Source organism: Argiope bruennichi, chromosome 2, assembly GCF_947563725.1.
Source record: "Argiope bruennichi chromosome 2, qqArgBrue1.1, whole genome shotgun sequence".
Taxonomy (NCBI): Eukaryota; Metazoa; Arthropoda; class Arachnida; order Araneae; family Araneidae; genus Argiope; species Argiope bruennichi.
Genome location: NC_079152.1, coordinates 113220475 through 113242430, shown reverse-complemented (window position 1 = coordinate 113242430; position 21956 = coordinate 113220475). Strand labels below are relative to the sequence as shown.

At 28.9% G+C, this 21956-nt stretch overlaps 3 protein-coding genes across 3 annotated transcripts in view; all 3 read left to right on the top strand.

The window, feature by feature from the left end:
* The first annotated feature begins 820 nt into the window (after positions 1-820).
* On the top strand, positions 821-5425 carry LOC129962293 (uncharacterized protein K02A2.6-like). Its single transcript, XM_056076039.1, has 2 exons — positions 821-1481; positions 5292-5425. The coding sequence occupies exons 1-2, from the start codon at positions 821-823 to the stop codon at positions 5423-5425; spliced, it is 795 nt and encodes a 264-aa protein (XP_055932014.1).
* Positions 5426-5448: 23 nt separating this feature from the next.
* On the top strand, positions 5449-6264 carry LOC129962292 (uncharacterized). The gene has a single exon (XM_056076038.1). It carries the CDS (start codon positions 5449-5451, stop codon positions 6262-6264), a length of 816 nt encoding a protein of 271 aa, XP_055932013.1.
* Positions 6265-6825: 561 nt separating this feature from the next.
* The window catches only part of LOC129961988 (kinetochore-associated protein 1-like), a 102739-nt gene continuing 87608 nt past the window's right edge, over positions 6826-21956 (top strand). The window contains exons 1-12 of the mRNA XM_056075641.1: positions 6826-7042; positions 8160-8280; positions 8402-8517; positions 11008-11071; positions 11154-11234; positions 12830-12864; positions 13721-13894; positions 14839-14896; positions 15901-15968; positions 18510-18622; positions 20372-20528; positions 20608-20654. Coding sequence (XP_055931616.1) covers positions 6926-7042; positions 8160-8280; positions 8402-8517; positions 11008-11071; positions 11154-11234; positions 12830-12864; positions 13721-13894; positions 14839-14896; positions 15901-15968; positions 18510-18622; positions 20372-20528; positions 20608-20654 — 1151 coding nt within the window. The 5' untranslated portion in view covers positions 6826-6925. The remainder of the gene's footprint in view (positions 7043-8159; positions 8281-8401; positions 8518-11007; positions 11072-11153; positions 11235-12829; positions 12865-13720; positions 13895-14838; positions 14897-15900; positions 15969-18509; positions 18623-20371; positions 20529-20607; positions 20655-21956) is intronic.

The following is a 21956-nucleotide window of genomic DNA, read 5'->3' as shown; positions in this document are numbered from 1 at the left end:
TAATTAATGGTGAAAAAAGCTTAAATATCAACCCTTTACATTACGTTGATATTTGTGTGGACAATAGAGAACTGAAAACCCTAGTTGACTCAGGTGCTATGATACCAGTTTAAAATTCTAAATATGTGTCGAGTGAACAAAAAGAAAAAGGAAAACTCATTTTAAAAAGTGCATTTGGAGAAAGGATTAACGCTACTCTTTCGAGTTTTCAAATATCATTAAAAGATAAAAACAACGAAGGATTTTCCAGGCCTATTGAGATAGTTGCAGCTGTCACGGATAGAATTCAAGAGCAATTCATCACCCCCCCCCCTCTGTATTAAACTTATTGGGAGAAAGCATAAACCACAGCCGCAGCCAAAACACGTCTGGATTAGAGGCGCCGATGGAAGACAGCTTTGATGAATTTATGATTTGTTGTGGAGTTAGTCAGAGCGAAGAACAACTGAGCGGAAATGAAAGCGATTCTTTGGATAAGAAAAACAAAATTAATGCGTTGAAAGAAGAACAAAGAAAATGTGATACTTTGCTGTCAGTAAGAAAAAAATTATCCCTTGGAAAAGGAAACTTTTTTATGAATGATGAATTAATATTCCGCCGGGATAAAATATTAGGCGAAAAAGTGAGTCAGTTGGTTTTGCCCAAAAATAAGAGACAGCATGTTCTTAAATTAGCACATGAATCAATTTTCGGATGCCATATGGGATTAAAAAAGACTGGTGAAAGAATTAAATACAGTTTTTATTGGCCAAATATGACAGATGATATCAAAAACTTTTGTAAATCCTGTAAAGAATGCCAGTTGAGGAGTCCGGAAAAAATGATTGATAAAATTCCTATTACTCCTGTTCTCCTTCCGGAATTGCCATTTGAGATAGTAAATATAGACCTAATAGGACCCATTGAACCCCCTTCTGCTCGTCGGCATAAGTATGTATTATGTCTAATGAACCAGCATTCTCGATGGCCTGAGGCTATCCCTCTTCGTTCGTTAACGGCTAAAGCTACGTGTGATGCTTTATTGGAGATATTCATGCGGACTGGAATACCCAATGTTATTGCAAGTGATAATGGAACGAACTTTATTTCTAAGTTAACCCAGGAATTCATGAAAAGATTAGGTTGTTCTCCCAGATTTACGACGCCTAACCATCCAGCTGGGAATGGCCTTATAGAAAGATATAATAGGGTGTTCAAAAATTCACTCCATCACATTATCAGAACTGATCCGAGTAATTGGGATAAATACATTCCATATATGCTTTTTGCGTACAGGGAAGTTCCTAACTGTACGACGGGTGTTTCGCCATTCAAGTTGATGTATGGACGTGAAGCACGAGGACCTCTCAGTGTTCTAAAATCGAGCTGGTATGGTGATATTGCCATTCCGTTAAAGATGGAGAAATCAGTTGTGGATTATTTACAGGAGCAAAAAATAAACTTAGAAAAAGCTGCAGAGGAAGCATCTCTCATCGCTTCTGGTAAACAGCAGGCATATGCAGAATATTTTAACCGCCAACCGCTTCTAAGGAATTTAAGCCAGGTGACCAAGTTTATTTATTAATACCTGATTCATCTAACAAATTATATGCCCGTTGGACTGGTCCTGGAGAAGTTATCGAGCATTGCCCTCCACATTCATATAAAGTAAAACTTAGCGATGGAAAAATTCGGCATTGTCATGCAAATAAAATGCGGAAATACTATCCAAGAATTAATGCTGTAGGCATGATCTTTGAAGATGATGCAGACTTTGGAGAAGTTTATTCATCCCCCAGTTATAAAAATGTATGTTACTGGAAAGAGATATTTGATCAAGTGGATTTGCGACATCTTTCTGAGGAAGTGAAATGCCAAAGCCTGAACTTATTGCAGAATCATCATTCAATATTTACCGGACAAGTTAAAATTGTAAAGGTTGGTCATCACAAGATAAAATTAGAGGACGATAAAGAAAGGAAAAAAACCTTACGTGTACAGGATTCCTGAAGCGTTGAAACCTCAAATAGACTCCCAAATCGAAGAGCTTCTAAAACTAGATCTAATCGAAGAGAGCTCAGCTGACATTGCTTATCCTATAGTCTGTGTAAACAAGAAGGATGGATCTATCAGGATGTGCGTGGATTATCGAGCTTTGAATGCAGTGACTAAAACCGACGATTTCCCCATGGAAGACGCAACGGAACTAATATATTCCATAGGACAGGCAAATGTGATTAGTGTGTTAGATCTTTTGAAGGGGTACTATTCGCTTCCCATGGAAGAAGATTCGTGGGATTATACATCTTTTAAGACCCATAGAGCACAATATCGTTTTAAGGTAATGCCTTTTGGGCTGAAAAATGCAGCTGCAACTTTTCAAAGGGAAATGAACAAAGCATTGTCACCATACAGAGAATTTTGCCGTGCTTATATTGATGACATTGCTATATTCTCCAATGATATTTCCTCTCACTTGAAACATCTTCATTTGGTGCTGGATAGATTGGAAGAGCTGCAATTCACTGTTAATCTTTCAAAGTGTGCTTTCGCGAAATCTGAAATTTCATACCTGGGACATATAATTGGCTCAGGAAAGCATCAAGCTGATCCAGCTAAGTTAGAAACGATCTCTCGTTTGCCCGTACCTGAAACCAAGAAACAACTACGTAGTGCTCTTGGCCTGTTCAACTATTATCGTGATTATATTGCGAATTTCGCCGAGATTGCCTTTCCATTAACGGAACTAACAAAGAAAAGAAGCCCTGATGTATTACCGTGGTGTGAAATGCATAGTGTTGCTTTTGAAAAATTAAAATCAGCATTGTTACACGCTCCTACTCTACACACTCCGAATATGAGCAAACCCTTTGTGATTCATTGTGATGCCTCGTCAATCGGGATTGGCTCGTGTTTATCACAGACTGTTGATGGAAAAATGTGCCCTATCGCTTATGCAAGTCAAAAATTAAACAAAAGCCAACAATCTTGGTCGACAATCGAACGGGAAGCATTTGCTATAGTTTGGAGCTTGAAAAAGTTTGAAACCCTTGTGTTTGGATCCGAGATCCACATTTTTACCGATCATAACCCCTTTCCTTATCTGACCAAGTGAGCTCCTCAGTCATCTCGACTACAAAGGTGGGTATTTGCCTTGCAGAGATTCAACATAACATTAAAACATTGCCCTGTTTCTAAATTGCCGCATGCTGATGCCCTGTCACATTTATTACCAAAATAGACTGAAAAACATTTTTTTAGTACTAATATCATTTTTCTGTTTTATATATCAATAGGGGATTAGTGACTAAAAATAATAATAATTTATGCTTGATATTATGTATATTTGTTTTAATGTTTTTTTTTATTATCATTTTCTTAATATGTTGAATAATTGGTATTCGCAAGTTTAAGAGTATAATGTGCAAAACTGTTTGAAATAGGATTGGTTACAGGAATATAACTTTTTCTAGTGTTTGTTATAAATTTTCATTCATCAGTTTTGGTTATATTTGAAATATTATTTGAGTAATGTTTATCAAGTGAAATCCTTTCTTAATTATGTATTAATGTTTATTAAGTGATTATATTCATTATGAATTTGTGTTTATTAGTTGATAAGTGATTATATAGTTATTGAGTATATATTAATGTATATTAACAGATAAGTGAGTTTCTTATTATCAAGATGGTATTTATATTCAATTGTGCATTTCTTATTTTACCTCATTGCTTTCTTAAATGTTTATTAGTTATTCATTCGAATTAACTTTGCATTTGTGTTTACTTTTATTTGAATAATTTGATGTTATTAGATGCGTTTTAAAATCCAATTCATAATTTTAATTCAGAGGTGAGTTTATATTTTCATATAAACACTACTCTTACATTGGGGATGTAGAGATTGGATTTTGAAGCGTTAGGAAATAAACGTTCATAGATGGCGCTAGGCAACTAGCGCGAGTGTAATTCAAAAGAGTGATGTCATTCGAGTGTTGGCTCTTGGAGGAGAAGGAGTTACTGAGCAGAGTAACTCGAACGAATCTGAAATAAATCTGTTAAGTTTTCTATTTGCCTAATTTTTTTCAAAGCACTCACGAACCAGCCACGACAGAGATATTAAATTTTGCTATGTCTATTTGGATGATATTTTAATATTTAGTTCCAGCCAAGAAGAGCATAAATCTCATTTACGAATCGTACTGGAGAGATTAAACACATATGGACTAACCATAAATGTTTCAAAATGCATATTTGGCGTCTCAGAAATTCCTTTCTTAGGTCATTTAATTACTAGTTCGGGGACTAAACCTTTACCCGATAAAGTCCAACCGATTCTCCAGTATCCGCAACCAAAAACAGTAAAAAATCTTCAGAGTTTTTTTGGTTTTTAAAATTTTTTCCGTAGATTTTTACCGAACATAGAAAAATATCAGGTACATTTAACTTCATATTTAAAAGGAGCGAAAAAGAATGATAAAACGAAATTGGATTGGTCAGATAAAGCGGAAGAAGAATTCCAAAATTGTAAACAATTAATCGCAAATGCTGTTTTATTGGCACATCCAAAACCAGATGCCACATTAATTTTACAAGTCGACGCTTTAGACTTTGCAATCGGAGGAACATTGTAGATGAAGAATTACAACCGCTGGCATTCTTTTCTCGGAAACTCTCCCAAGCAGAAAGAAACTATAGCGCTTACGACAGAGAGTTATTAGCAGCTTATGCTGCCATCAAACACTTTAGGCATATGCTTAAAGTTAGAAATTTCTCTTTGTTTACGGATCATAAGCCGTTAACTTACGCTTTCCAACAACGCTTGGATAAATGCTCTCCGAGACAGGCTAGACAATTAGATTTTATATCCCAATTTACTACCGATATTCATCACATAAAGGGCTCTGAGAATATATTAGCAGATGCACTTTCTAGGATAAACGCTATAAACATGCCAAATCCCATAGATTATAACGAAATTGCACAAGCGCAACAAATTGATTCTGAATTTAAAAAATTAATCGATAATTCCGAAACATTACAATTTAAAAGAATTGCTTTTCCAAATTGTCAAACGCCCATTTATTGTGATGTATCAACAGGTACAGCCCGATCTTATATTCCTGAATCATTTCGTCAACAAATTTTTGCATCACTACCTAATTTATCTCATCCTAGCATTCGCAGCACTTCAAAATTAACCCGATCGCGTTTTATTTGGCCTTCCATTCGAAAATATTGCAACAATTGGGCTAAGCATTGCATCCCGTGTCAAAAATCGAAGGCAATTCGCCATACTAAAATCCCCGTAGGAAAATTTGTAGACCAATCACAGAGGTTCGAACATGTACACCTGGACCTTGTAGGCCCTCTACCTCCTTCTCAAGGAAACTATTACTGTTTAACAATGATAGATAGGTTCACGAGATGGCCAGAAGCCCCATAGATTATAACGTACCAATTCCAGACATGACAGCACAGACAGTAGCGCAAAATTTTTTTAAGCACTGGATAGCCAGATTTGGTTGTCCTGTAAGAATTACTACTGGCCAAGGCAGACAGTTTGAGAGTGATTTGTTCCGTGCTCTCTCTCAGCTACTAGGAATTAAAAGGATAAGATCTCCTTATCATCCTCAGGCCAATGACCTGATCGAGGAGTTCCACCGCCCATTAAAGGCAGCTTTGAAAGCCTACAACACAGATCAGTGGTCTGCAGCACTGCCCACCTTGTTACTCGGATTCCGGCCCGTCTTCAAAGAGGATCTACAAGCGACGACTGCTGAGCTGATGTATGGCAAGTCTCTGCGGCTACCGGGAGAATTTTTCGATCCAACACTTGGAGATGCATCACCCAAGCAGCTCGTGGAGGACTTAAAACGTCATTTTGCAACGATGAGGCCAGTTCCAACGTCCTGTCATGGACAAAGGACAATCTTTGTGCATCCTCATCTCAACGTGTGTTCACATGTATTTGTGAGACATGACGTACGTAAACCTCTACAAGCACCATATGATGGACCATACAAAGTTCTTGTCAGGCGACAGAAAACTTTTGATTTCGAGATCAAGGGAGCTTCCCATACCATTTCTATAGACCGTTTGAAGCCTGCTTTTATAATTCCTCCTGAGTGTTCAAGTATACCACCAGCCAAGCAAGAAGCAAGTTCCACTATTAAGTGTACTAAGACACTTCCAGTTGAGACATCCATCCTCGTTCCAACAAGGCAAACAACTCGCACTGGGCGACAAGTTCGACCTCCACGTCGTTATGTTCATTTCCAATGAGACTGCGGAGGGAGTGTGCAGCGGCCAAACAGGCGATAAATAACTGTTTGTTTCGCCAGCTGGTCACAAGCATCACTCATACCTATGGAGATGAACTTTGCTCTCCAACGAAAACCAGTGACTCACTTCCTGGCTCCGCCGGCTTGCTCCGAACCTCTGCCTCGTGCTGGTCGATGGATATACGGCCAATGTATCATGATCTATATTTGTTAATTTAATTTGTAATTAAAATTTATTTTTGTTTTCTACATGGCTGGCAGTTTTCATTAATTAGAAATGTTTTAATACTTTAATTTAAAGTAAATTTGGAAATGCGTGTTAAGCATGTACCAAAAATTTATTTATTTATAAAGTGAAGATTATTTTGCTGAAATAATAATAATTATTGTTAATATTTAAATGATATTAATATATCTCTGTCGAAATTTCTATCAAACTACATTTTAAATTTATTCCATAAATTTTATCTCCTTATTCCAGCTAATCAATCGAATTTTACATCAGTTGTTGGCAACTTCAGGTTGATTGACATTTTAGTTTACGCGCGTAATTTTCAAGACATCTGTGTTTACTTTCGCTTTTCATTTTCTTTGTGTTTATTAATAGAATACTATGAACAATAGAAATTTTTTGTTTTATTTTTTACATTAGTTGAAAAATAATGTGGGCTGATACAAAGAACGGGACTCAAGCTCTCAATTCTACTTTTGAATCGGAAAGTACGGAAATTTTGACATGCCCCTTTCAAGTAAAGAGTTTGCCTGTCATTAAATCCGAAGTAAGGATTTAAAATAATAATAATAGGATTTCATATTTTGTGACCATGAATTTATTGTTGATGGGTTTTTTTATCGATGAAAAAGACACCAATAATTTGTTTCTTGAGAATATATCCAGTCTCTACTCTGTTGGGCTTGCATACATAAAAGCGGCCTTAAATAGAAATCAGCCACTTTTAATGAAATGCATGCTTGTCGAAAGCGCACCTTCTCCCATCGGGAGCCTGTCAATTGTTTTATAATAAAAATACAAAATTCAGAATAAATGAATTGTGGCAGCTCTTGAATGAGTAGTTTTTATAATGTTCAGTGTTTCTTTTTGCAATCGTAGTTATTAAAATCTCGAAAACGAAAATACACACATTTATGCCCATTTCCTGTGAATTTTACTGATGAGTGGATTAAACTTGATGATTCATTAAATGTTCATTAATGATTCATTAAACTTATAACAAAATTTTCTGTAATTTTTGTGTTATAAGCCTGTTAATACAAACTATTGAGCGAAGAATAACGATTTTCTTTATTCTGAATGCTGTACATAACGATGTCATAACCGTATTGTTAGAGAATTTGTGCTAATGGGGAAAGGGAATTACAGAAATTTTAAATTTGGAATACATTGGCTTAGAAATAAGTTAAGAAGGAAAGTATTACAAGATAATTTCTCTAATTATGGTATATATTTTTGATTATATAGTTTTAATCCAAAATATTTGAATAAAAGTTTGAAAGAAATGTAAAAATTCACCATTTGAATGTTTTGTTTTGGTCTTTATTCTTCATATATGGTTTTAACCTGCCTTCACATTGATTATTTGTTAGTTATTTCTCAATATTGCGACTTTTCTGAAATTTAAAGAATTAAATTTAGGATAAGAGATTCATATTAGATCTAAAGTGTATTATAGTTTTCTTATAAACTCACATTTAGGATTGCATTGATTTTAAGTTTAAAATACTTTATTGTTGCATACTTTATTGTTTTATTCTAATCAATGTGGTACAGAATTTAAAAAGTTTAGGAACCATTTTATTGTAGGATGAGGTGACTTGCTGAAATTAAATGGTACCATAGTAGAACCAGCCTTGAGTATACTTCTTATTTCATTTTAGGTACAAGAAGTTTATTCAGTTCTCTGTACTTCATCTCATTTGTATTTAATCACTGTTGTGGACAGAAAGATATCAATTTTTAAAGAAGAATGTTCTGAACTGTTTTGGGAGTTTGAAACAGGTAAATATGCATTTAAATGTGTATAATATATTTATTTCATATCCGAACTACAATTTCAACTTATTTATTTAATAAACCTTTTCATTGAGCCAAGCATTGATTATAAAACATTGTATTACAGATAGCAATGCTTGTTGCATCTCACTGTCAGATGATTCATGTCTTCTATTAGTAGCGGAATTTTCTGGTGAAATTCATCTTATTCATATCTCTTCAAAAACTACATTGTGGAGTTATGTAAGTGTAACGTTTTCTTTGTTTGCATTTTAAAAGTGTATTGTTGAAATTTTATTTTTTGAAATTTATACAACTTTAGAATCGGTATAATTCATGTGATTATGTATGGAAGTATGTTTCTTTTTACACTGGCTATTGGTATCTATATGAATAGTTTGTTTATGTATCAGTAGTGTTAAATAAAATTCATTCATAATGTTGTTTACATAGCTTTGAAAATATTAAGAGAAACATCAGTATACCTTTAAAATCTATTACAATGACAATGTATTATGATAGTGAAAATTGTTATAACTTCTCATTTTTAAATGAATTAAAATAGAGTGAATTCAGCAAAGAAAGCTAAAACACTCCAACATTTAACAACAATAAACAAATAAACAAAAAAACTCCTTTTAATTAAATATGTAATAGGCGTCATTGTTGATCATCTGGTTTATTTTCTATATTGGATACATTATTTTCATTCAAATTTCTAATGCCTAAATGCTAGTTTAGCGATATGCGATTCACGAGGATAGAACCTGGGACCTTGTGGTTTGCAGTCCAGTAACTAAACCGTTATGCAAAAACAATTGCTCATGCAGAATAGTTGTTAACTGGCTTATATGCTATTCACTACACTAGGATGCTTCCAATAGAATATTTTTAAGCATCAGATTTTGATATATCAAAGCCAGGTTATTTTTATAGCCTTATATCTTTTCCTTGTGCATATGAATCATTCGTACAGTCATATTTCATGATTTCATAAATCTATTAAAAATGTAATTGCTTGGATGATCTGTCATCTGATTTCCAATGTATTGTAATTTCAATTTCTTATTCATGATTCATCACATTTGGCAATTATCTGGTTCACTGGAGATATTGGTTATATTTATTATATATATATTTAGTCTAGTTATAACTTCATGTCTATATTTCAGTCAAATTTTCAGATACTGAAACATGTAATTTTGATTATCTCTTACATATGTTCTGCTCATTTTGTGCATAAACCTTTCTAATGGAAGCCAATCCCAAAATATCATAAAGGTAGTAAACACATAAAACTGAATGACAAAACATCTGGCTTATCCATCTTTTAACTTCCAAATTATTGTATCTTGTGGTGAATAGCATATAAGCCAGTAACAGCGCTTCTACCCGAACAGCTGTTTTGGTATAATTGTTAAGTTACTGGACTGCTAACCTTAAGGTCCCAAGTTCTATCCTAGCGCATATCATATCGCCAAAATCTTTTTTTCTTTTTTTTTCTTCTTATTTTTGTAAATTACATATATATTAGACAGATTCCACCGTCAATAACTTTCAGCAGTGAAAGAAAGTCACACTATTAAATATTTGATGAATTTTAGGACAATAAAGGAATCAATTGTTGAAAATTAAGCAAAAGGATATTTTTAATAAATTACCAAGATTCAGGAAAAATTTACACTACTATTGAATTTGTATAATTGAAAAGATAATTTTAAAATGGTGTAAATTTTTTTTTGTGCTGTAATAATTTCATAAATTATTTTGAAAAATACCAAAATTTGGCATTTTTTGGCACATTTCCACTAAGGATGCTTTGGTTGTCAGTCTAGAGAGTTGTGATTTTGAGATTGAGAGTTGTGTGTGTGAAACTGAGATGTTAAATAACTAAAATTCTCTGTTGAAACCTTTATGTTAAGTTCAACAATAATCCTATTTGCTTCTTTTCTGCAAGGTTTTGCATCTTAATCAGCATTTATATATTCTAAAATTAAAAAAAAAAAATCTAAATTTTTTGGTGTAATGTTTTATATATTATCTATTTCTAGTGAGTGTAAATCTATAATAATATCTCCTAGCCCATTCTCTGAAAATCCTGCATGTTCACAGCATGTAGCTAAACATATCTTTGGGAGAATATTCCATGCATCTATCTAACAGAGGTTTCATGGTTTGAATATTATTCCTCTTCAGTATTTTGTCATTTGTTTCTATGTTTCTTAGGAAATCATTAATGAAACTGATTCAATATTGCTATTTCTTTAATTTTGAAGTTTTTAGATTATAACTAAAGCATACATACATTTTAATGTTATATAATGCTATAAATATATATTTTTACCCCTTAATTGTGGTACTTGTTTATAGTTTCTCCTTTGAGTAATCATATTTTTCAAGTAATAAGCTGAAATTAAGTTATTCACTGACATTGAATACATAAATAACATCAAATTCATAAACATCTTAAATATTCCAGGAATTTGTTGTTGAATTGATAAAACAATAATCTCCCAATCTCAACATTATTATCTAATTAGGAAGTGGAGAAAATTAAAAAGTTAAGGAGTTAACAATAGCTTGTTGTTGATGCATTGCAGATCTCTTATAATAGTGAGATTCACATAATAAGCTATACTCATTATATCGTACTTATACTGTGCTAATATTTAAACAATATTTTCTCTGTAACTAGCATTTTACTACTTAATTTTTTTTTAATTAATAAAACAGACATGTCAAGATGGTGGATCGCCTTTTGCTGTAAAAGAAGCATTCATTGCAACAGATTCTTCAGGTCTGTTCTGAATTTTTTTTTAATTGTTTTCATCTGTCACCATGATTATAAATTTATAATATTTTAATTACTTTTGTTTCAGAATTGTTAAAATTATTCATTTTTTCTGATCAAAAAATTGTGTATGAATTTTCTGGGATTTCTTTGTTCACAATATATAAAGGTAAGAATTTTATTTTAAAAATAACAGCTGTTTGTTATTATTTGATAGAGAACAACCTTTTTAATCAATGTTATGTGTATTAAATAATGTTTTGTATTGAAATTTTTTACATTATAGTAGATAATTTACTGTTGCTATGTTTGATTTTTTTCTTCTTATATTACTATTAACTATTTGAATATATATATAATCTAAAACATTCATGATAAAATCTTGACTTTGGAACTGGAGGATTCCAAGTTTAAAATGTAATTCCCCTTAAAATCGGCTATGTATTTGGAATTGGACGAAAGTCAGAATTTTTCCTACTAATATGTAATATAGGAGATGTGAGAGGATATGTCCATGCCAAAATAATCCTTCTGTTGCTAAAATAATTGATGTAATTGAACCGAAATTATTCATGATTTTTAGAGATATAAGCAAAAAGGTTTGCTTTTAAAATTTTTAATTACCTTATATGTTCATTATCTTCAAGGTTACTGTTGAACTCTTAAATGCATCGATGTAATAAGAAGTATAGTTGCCCCAATAATGTAAAAAATTTAAAATGTTGAATAAAGGCTGTATATGAATTTGTTATTCATTTTTTTGCAAAATTTTTATTTAAAATATAATTAATCAATCAAATGAGTAATAATTCAAAATATAATCAATCAAATGAGTGATTATATTTTGAATACCATTCTGACATATTTCAAATAATTGATTTCGATTTTTTTCCTTCATAATATTGATCTTGATTTACTTTGCATTCCCTTTTTTTTAAAAATTATTTTTGCTTATTATTTCTTTTTATCATTTTTTGAATTTCCTTTTTGAAATCCAAAACCAGCACTCTTTATTGTGAAGGATGTCGACTATGATTTCTTATGTCTTTCACTGATTTCACCCTTTCATAGATGGAGTACTTTTTGAAATGTGAAAGTATGATTTTTTTTTCTATTTCAGCCTTGAGATCTTTTTCCATAATGAAAAAAACTATTGAAAGCTCTAATTAGCCTAAATTTTTCAGTTCTGTTCAAAGGATTTGTTCTTAAAAAAATTCTGTTAGTAGTAATTTTCAAAATCTTATCAATAATCTTGGTGAGATATTTACCACTGTTTGGTGTTTTGCAGAACTGTATTCATTAGAATGGTAAAAAAGCTTTGAGAACACCTGGTTACATGTGATATTTATTTGATTATGAATCAAATTGATGAGATCTGTCTCAAACTAACTTGGATAGCTTTAAAATGTGGCGTTATTCTCTCTGTATTTCAAAATTGCACTAGGAGTATTCCCTTTGTTTTAAATAGCCTAATTTGTCAGTTAAATAAAAAAAGTAGTGAAATCTGCAATTAATATAAAAAATTACATACATTTGTTTATTCCAAGAGATGAATTCTCAATATGCTTCAATTTGTACTTTATATGAAAATATATATTATTAAATAGACAATTTTTTTTGTAAAACATTTTTATTTGTCCTATTGTAAATGATTTTAGAAATTAAAATTATTGAAATTTGTGAACAGCAATTTTTTTTCTTTCATAGTAATAAAAAATATAACTTTTTTAAATTTTTTTTTTTTTTTTTTTTTTTTTTTTACAGCTATTGAAAATCAAAATCAGCATGATATTTTTGAAGTATGTACAAGTCATATTTTTTATTTCATTTTGCACCATAGTATTGTGATGTTTGTAAAAATAAAACATTTTGTATGTCTATGTGTATTTACCAAATTTTAAAGATTAAAATTATTAAAATTAATCAAAATAATTTGACAATATAAATTTTTAAATAATTCAGATTTGCACATAGAATGAAATTTTGCCATTTTGTTATAATTTAATCAGAAATTATTAGTATTTATATTCTAGTTATTTCCGTAATTTTGAATTTGATACTATGGTTAGAATTTTAAAGCAATTTTAAATGTACTTATAAATTTTTGTAGTCAAAGCTCCAGAAATGATAATAACAGTGTTGAATTAAAGGAAATTTTTGGAAAACTGCATTAAACTTTGTTTTGATTCATTATAAACTAGATTTTTGGATTGTTAATTTTATTTTGTTAAAATATGCACTTATTTTTTAAACTCTAATTTTTGATTAAAAAAAATACAGTTGGTGTATTTTTAGTTTTATGGTTACATACTTATTATGTATTGATGGAAAATTTTAATAGTAGTCAGGTTTAATTCTTTTGTAAGCAGATCCAATGCTTCTTTCTAACTTTTATTATTTAACTCTGGGTTATAGTGATATTATGCTGATTCTTTAACCAGAAAAAAGTTATTTAACTGTTTGGGAAATTTAGTATATATGAATACTTAAAAAGTATTTTTTTTAATATTAAAAATTTGTTTGACTTATGGATGACCAAATAACAAATTTTTCTTTGTTAATCTTTATTTCTAACTATGAATTTTCATTTATAAATGTTGCATTTGTTATAATTTATTATTACATAATAGAGACTGAAAGTCTTTTTTTTTATAGGATATTCATTTGAAGAAGTTTGATCTTTCCGAAATGTTTCCAAACTGTGAAATTCAAAACATTTTTCAAATGTTCTATAACACTTCCGTTATTGGATTGGGTGTGTCTTTAGATACTACTGCATCAGAGACCGACTTTTTCTGTTCAGATGATCTGATTAAAGGCTTTCCCGAGGTTTGCTTTACTTTGAGTACTAAGAAAAGGTTTTATCTCTAATGATTAGATTTACAAACAAAAATTACTGATATATATATATTTCTTGTGTTAGGTTTTGCGATTTAAAAGTTGCTAAAGGAATTTACTTGGTATTGCTATTTGTTGTTCTTAAATACACTTTAATTAAACTGTAAAAAGATATATTTTTTCATGATTTGATTTTTAAAAATTTTAAATGAAAACTGTGTCATTTAAAATTAGTATTTTAAGTCAATAAATGTAATAAGATAATACTGAATACAACCATTGTAGGGATGTAGTGATTTCTTGCCTTTTCTGAAAATAAATTGATTCCAAAGTACGAATTTGAAACCCTTTACTAAAGATAAGATTTTTTTTTTGCTTCACATTTTGTTTTATATACATGCTTGTAAAGGTATTTATTGGATTTTGATAACTATTCAAACGTACCATATAAATTTAATCCTTTTTTTTAGGTAAAGTCTTTTTTTTCAGTTGTTTTTGATACAGTTATACCAATTGGAGGCATTAGATCTAATACTAGCAAAATTTCTTTCTCTCTTACACTTATAATGGACATCTTTTTGTCTTTAGTATTATTTTAACAAAAATATCTTATTATTCTAAGTATTGATGATGATAATAAAAAAAAAATTCTTATTTCCACTATACAAAATAATTTTTCATCTTACTGACTCTGTAAATAACTTTTATTCATTTTTTTGAATTTTTAATATTAATTTTATGCCCATGTTCAAGAAAAAGATCTTAAAATTGTAATAAATGCAAGTAGGTATTTTGTCTGTGAAATCTCTTTGAAATGTGTCCTACTCTATAAGGTTGTTTCTGTTTGATATTTTTAAAAAAATATTTTGTTTCACAAGTTTTAAATTTAAGTTAATATTCATTTTTTGTATAATTTCTTTTTAATCTTCTTATAGGCTGATTGGGAATATAATGAAAATGAAAATCGAACTTTCCAGTGTTTTGATTTTTCTGGTTAGTACTTTCTGACCTTTTATATTTCTCTCTTCCTTTTTTTTTTACTTTTTTAAATCCACATATTTAAGAAAACTGATATTGATTGATAAATGCTAGTTTAAAGAATTGTTTAGACAATGAAACTATTAATATTTTGGCTTTAATTAAGTATAACTTTTTAAAATTCTATAGTAATCAATTTTATATATTCTATTTTATTCAACTCTTTTCAGTAATTTCATATATTTTGTGTTAGCAAGAAAGGAATTTCGTAATAAATTTTTAATTCACTTCCTCATGTTCTAGTGTTTTAAAATGTTGTCTCAGTTATAATGGAATATTTAACAATTTTAAAACTTCTAATTATCAGTTAATATATTGATATAATTAAGAATTTATTTCAAAATGTTAGTGCTATCTACAATTCATTTTGAGAATTTAATTTTTAGATTTTCTAATATTTATATTCATAAATTCTGAAATAACTAACTGGAATGTAGAAAATAATAAAAATAAAGAGTTTTTAAACACACTTTTATTAGTGTAGTATTTAACAGTAATTATTAGTATAGTAAAAAAGCAGTAAATAAAGTGAGAATCTAAAAAATATTAAACTGAAAATTAAGGCAGTGGAAGCACGAGAAAGAAATTCCAAACATTGATTATAAGATAAAATATAAATGGGATAAAAATTGTTTATATAAACTGAATTTTAATATCAAGATTATTATAGTTCTGTTTTGACTGTATTTTTGATTTAAAAAAATGAAAGCAAAAAATTAAGAATGTAAGCAAAGTAATTGCAATTTGCAGGAAGGTGATATTACATTTAGTGACTAATATTTGGTAAATATAATGAGGAGTGAACATTTGAAAATAATAAATATAGGAAACATAAAACTATCTTTTAATTAATTAAGTTATTAATTAGTTATTAATGTATTAAAAATGAAAAAGATTTTTAAAAATTAAAATTTTTGTGGAAATTTTTAAATTTGATGGTAAGTTTTTTTAATTTTTAGTTCACGATAATGCAATTAAAGCACTCAGTACCAGGGATGGACGATATGTTGTGTTTTTGAATGAAAAAGTAAATATAGTTTTTCTTTATATTAGTAAGATCCCTTTATTTATTTTCTTTTAATTTATAAAGTATTTACATAAAACCATTACTGAATATTCCAAACCTTTTATATGAGGATGATGTAAATTGTCATGCATATTTATTTGAAAATGCTCAATATATATATTCAAATTGTTATCGAGACTTAATATTTTAAAATTTTTTTTTTAAAAATTAGAATTCCAGATAATTTTATATCACAGAAGAAGAAAATATGGTAAGATATGAAGTCAGCTTCATCAGTTAACATTTCAAAAGGATGTTAGATTGCACCATGGTATGATAGTTCTTCTGGTAGTTTTGAATGAAAAAAAAATGTCTATAACAAGATAAAATCCCTCCAGAAATGAAAATCCTGTAATATGGGGAAATATTATAGGATAAAAAACAAAATGATTTATCAATATCTTCAATTATTTATGATTGAAAAATGATTGTAAAATTCAGACTGTCTTCATCAAACAATGATAAAAATAAAATATATTTTGCAAGAATTATGAAGTATATTTACAAGATCCATGTAGCATCTTTTTGTGCAAATAAATAAAATTAAAGGAGGTAAAATTTAAAAAAGGCTATCTCAAAACCTGGAGAACAGAATTTCTTGTAGTTAATATTTAATGTTGGTGCCATTGGGACCCAGATATAACATTTGTGTAGTAACAGTGAACATAATAAAAAAGCAGTTTAAAGCAGATCAACAAATAGCTAAGGGAAAAATATTAACTGGTTGAAAAATTTAGAGTCTGAAGTAAAAAGATTAATCATTTTTATAATTTAAGGGAACAAAAAAAAAAAAAAAAAAAAGATAATACAGATGTAATTTTTTACATGTATGAATAACAAAAATTCAGAATTCTGCATTGTTTGAATTTATAGTTGTAATCATCCTTCAACAATCTTGATTCTATACAAGATTTATTAAATTCGTAAGAGAAAATTTCCCCACCCCAATTAATCGTGGATTTCTAATGTACTTCCTGAGAATTTCATACACAGTACAAATTCCTATTAAAAAAAATGCACAAGATGCGGTTTTGGATTCTGCTAATCTAGATGAAAATATGATATTATGACATAGGGTAAAATCACTTTTTTATGTGTTCTCTTTAATTTGCTGCAAAAGCAGTTTTATTTATTTTTATTTTAGTTTAGCTTAGATATAATGTGATATAATCAAAATATCTATATTTTGTTTATCCACTCATCATAATTTATAAACTTTAAATTTATTTAATCATTTTATATATGCTAGCAAAGTTTCAGAACTCTATCTATGTTTTTTAAATCAGTTATTAAAACGTTTTGAATGCTCTATGCTTATTTTTTGACTAATTGCTAGAAAAGAACCTGGTATATTATTAATGAAATCTTTCAAGGTATTCAAATAAATTCATGGATGTGGTCTTTTAATTTTGCCATATTTTACACATTAAACTTAATTTCTACTTAGGTTTACTTTGCTTAAATTTTAACTTTGAGTTTTGTTTTGTATTGTTGGTGTATAATTTAAAGCTTTTAAAATAATGGAAATAAAAGTAATATGAGTTCACTATTATGGTTGTAGAGTTTATATGCCAACCATACTATTGTTGAAGTGACTTTGTTCATTTTAAGTGTACCTGTTACATCTATTGCTGCTGAAAGAATTTTTAGTACTTTCATTCGGGATACATAATGAAAGAAAAAGTTTGACATCTGAAACAACACACATATGTATCATATAATCAATGGGAGAAAACAAAAAAAGAAGTTTATGAAAGTAAAAAGTATACTAGGAAACTATGAACAAAATAAATCTAAAATACTTTACAAGTGAAGAAGACAGAAATAGAAATAGATAATTTTTTATTCTTCTGAGCATTCATAATCTTGAGTCTGATTAAGTTCCGAATCCGATTCAAATTAATGTTTCATCCTGAGAATTCAGAAACAATTATAAAAGTTTATATTGCTTTGTGCTTTTCATTATCAGCTCTTAATAATTTTAAAAACTTACTTTGTATTTTTTTCTTTTAGTTAAAATTGCTTTAAAAAGCAGAACCCTCTCATTATTACTCATTGTCATGCAAAAGACTTAGTATTTAAGTAAAATACTAAGTCTAAGTGTGATGTAGTGTTGTGCTTGTTTTTTTTCTGGTTAAATTTATTTATCTTTATTAAAAAATAGTAAAAGATTCACATGCATTTAATTTCCATGTTTTCTGTTTTGTATTTAATATTTATATAATATAATAGCAGTATTATACTGCACAACACTTTAGATTATTTTATATGATATAATTGAAAAACAAAAAAATGTGTAAATATTGGTAGAAGCATTTATTCTTTAAATATTAAGATAATTTACATCTCTATACTTGCATTATATGCATTTTTTTTCTGTCTTTTATTAAAATTTTGCATTTTCTGAAACAATATTTCAAACAATACAAAATTTTATTAAAAGACATAATTCATTATAAGGATATATTTTATTATAATTACTTATTTTTTTTCCCCTTTTAGCATGTCTTAAATGTCATGTGTCCTTTCACATCCACTCTTTTGAAAACATGGAATGATGAGAAAGAAAGCACTATTAGAGATTTTGTTTTAAATGAAACTGTCGATTCTAGCAGGTACCTATTAATTTATATCAAATTCACATTTTGACATAAAAATTTTGTAAAATATATAGTAATGCTATTAATTTACTAATATATATTATATATTACTAATATATTTATATAGTAATGAAATTTATTTATAAATGGATTCAAGTTATGGTGTCAAAATGTTGTATTTATATAGTTTTTTTGTAAGTGCATGTTTGAATAATCTTGATTGGTATATGTTTGTTTCAATTATCCTCAATAAGTTGTGAATTGTTAATTTACTGTCACTTATTATTCTTATACTAATAGGAATATTATCTAAATGTTATTGTTGAAATTGAAAGTTAGTGAATATTTACTTGAAAATTTATGGAAGGTATCTGACCAAATTTTATGGTAGATTTTCATATTTCTGTATTATGATATCACAAATCATAAAGACGTTTCTGCACTTTTTAGGAACATTCAAGTAAAAATTTTCAATATGCGATGTTATGATGGCAAATAGAAAATCCTGATTAGATACCAGTTTGTTAACTGATAATTGTAAATTTTTTTTTGATTACTGATGATTATTTGTATGATTATCTCCCTTTAAATACAATTCATTTATTAATAAATATTATATAAATATATGTGTAACATTTTTTACATTAATGTCATTGGTTTTTAATTTTTTCGTATATGAAATATAGAGGAAGTAATGTAATCATCAAAATTCAAACTTGCGATTTTGATGAACTTCCAAGTTTCAGACCTCTCTGAATACGAAAAACACATTACTGGTATTTTGTGTGTCAGCAAACATGTTATTCCAAAAGGCTTTCAGCTAGATGGCAGAAATTTCTTATATGGAATCATGACTAAAGTTTTAGATTTCTATCAAATTTTGAACAAAATTCATTTTTGGGAAGTTTGTTTATCCAGTTGTTTTAGTACAGGTGTACTCAATAACTTCAAATCATTAAGAGCTAGGTGGATAAAATTTGATATACTAGAATTATCATCTAAAATATAGATGCTTGTCAAATTTTGAACCAAATATGTCAAACGATTGACATCTGTTGGTTTGTACTTTCACATGCATATTAACTTCTAAACACAATTATTTAAATCAATGAAATTTAGAATTTTATTTTTGACTTTAATTGTGTCAAATTTTGTTGCAAGTCAACCATCAAAATACATAATTAACAAAAAAAAAAAAAAAAAAAACTCTTCAAAATACATTTTTTTTTTATCATAGATTCAGAAAAAAATGCCAGATTCATGCCAAAGATCTATATTTGGTTATTATCACTCACCAATGCTATTCAAAGTATTCAGAGGTACCTAATGTATCCAATTTTTTTCAGAGGAAGGGTTAAGACCTTTATTAGAGAATCTGCAAGAAATTTAAACATGACCACTTTGGCTAGTTTTATTTAATTAAAGATTTTTTTAAATGGCCCTATTATTTGTTATGATTTGTTTTTCTTACAATAAACAATTTACAATTAACTTAAAATTAACAATCCCTTAAGGACTGTTAATTGTAAGAAATTGTTATTGTTCTCTTACAATTAAAAATCCATTAAGGATGTCTTCAAGTATCCTTAATGGATTGTTGAAGACATTTTACTTGCTTAAATATGTATTGACATAAAAAAGTATTTTTTTTTTTATTTCACTCATAATTTTAATGAATTTGCATGTTTAATTTATAAAATGCCTAAATTGTGAACATCTTGCATATTTATGAATTCTTCCACTTAATGATATTTATTATTTTAGTTCGTTGATTTCTGATCGTAAGATTGGATTGTTAATTGTGCCAACTTCTGAAGATTCTGAATATTTATTCGAAATCAGAAACTTTCCCTCTTTTGATCTAATCTTCAGCATGAATTTATCAAATTTTGCAAAAATAGCTGATTGCAATCTAAAACAAGTAAGTACTTTTATGAATATTAATTTAATTTGAAGTTTAATTTCATTCAATCTGTTTTTTAATCATAATTCTTTTGCAGGACTTTTGGTGTATAATTGATGGAAAAATGAACTTTGAAGAATCTGGGTAAGTTATTACAATTGAACGTTTTCTCTTATTATGTATTAAAGTTGCCTAATGTTGTGAGCTTTAATTTAGAATTGTTATTACCTTTGTTGATATTTTAATAGAATAATAAATAAACTGATGAAAAAAGTCAGTATTTAGGTTAGATCATTTTCATCTGATACATTTTTATAACACATTAATTTTTCTTTTGGAAATGGGTAACAATATAAATGTAACAAAAAGAAAAATATATATAAGTTATTAAAATAAAATTCTTTTAATCATTTTTTTCATTGCATTCAAATTTTAGGAACATTTTATACATAATGATTTTTAAGTAACTTATTGAATTCTATGAACTTATTTTAATGAAAATGAGCTGTATAAATTAAAATTTAACCCTGAAATAAATTTGTAGATTTTTGCTTTTTTATAAAACATGCTTTTGGAGAAAATTTTTTAAAAAGATTTTCTGAAAAGATAAATGCCATTAATGTGCCAGGGGTGTTTGTGCTCCGGGGAAACCCCGGAATTCCGGGGATTTTGAACTTCGATCCCCGGAATTTCCGGGGATCGTCGTTCAAAAGGAAGTAGGAATAATAATGAATTATTTATTTTGATCTGGGTAATTTTGTTTGCTTTTAAAGTAGAAAACACAAGGTCAGTGTGTGTGGTGAAAACTTTTCCTTTCTTTCTCCAAAGGCAGTGATAATGCGTGAAAAGGGGGAAAAAACTTCTTTTTCGTTCTTACCTTATTGCGAGTTATGACTCATTCCCCCGGTTCTCGGACATTCTCTTCTGGATTCTTTTCGGCAAGTAGGCGCGGCAGAAAAAAAAGGGGGAGATTTCGTTCGACCAGATGTGCGATAACGTGACTCTGGGTTCAAAGGTCTTATCTCTACTGGCGTGGCGCCAATAAGTAGAGAAGGGGGATTTTTCGCCGTATTAGCTATTTGTCATTGATCGCTTCGGAACTTTTTTTTCTTCGCTGTGTAAAATTTTCGTTTCATTTATTGATGCACGTGTAAATTTTTCGTTTCGCTTATTGAAATATTTTTTTATTTATGTACGCAAGAGAATTTCATTTAGAAATTTCAGCATATGAAACAGAAATTACCCCTTAAAAATTCATATCTAATTAGTTTTACAGCATTAGATCCAGAGCTAAGAGGTAAAACCAGTACAATATTAGCTTTTGAAAAATTATCATCTTTTATGTCCCATATTTTTAGTGATAATGAAAAGTCAAAAGTAGAAGCTGAAATAAGGTTATACCAGAGTGATATTGATATCAAAAAAAGAAATGCTCTACACATCTGA

Bases quoted from the DNA above. Each gene is read 5' to 3' on its own strand.
- LOC129962292 (XM_056076038.1), top strand. From the start codon at position 5,449: ATGACAGCACAGACAGTAGCGCAAAATTTTTTTAAGCACTGGATAGCC.
- LOC129962293 (XM_056076039.1), top strand. From the start codon at position 821: ATGATTGATAAAATTCCTATTACTCCTGTTCTCCTTCCGGAATTGCCA. The intron at 1,482-5,291 runs GTAAACAGCAGG...AAATCCCCGTAG, and splicing joins AGCATCTCTCATCGCTTCTG to GAAAATTTGTAGACCAATCA.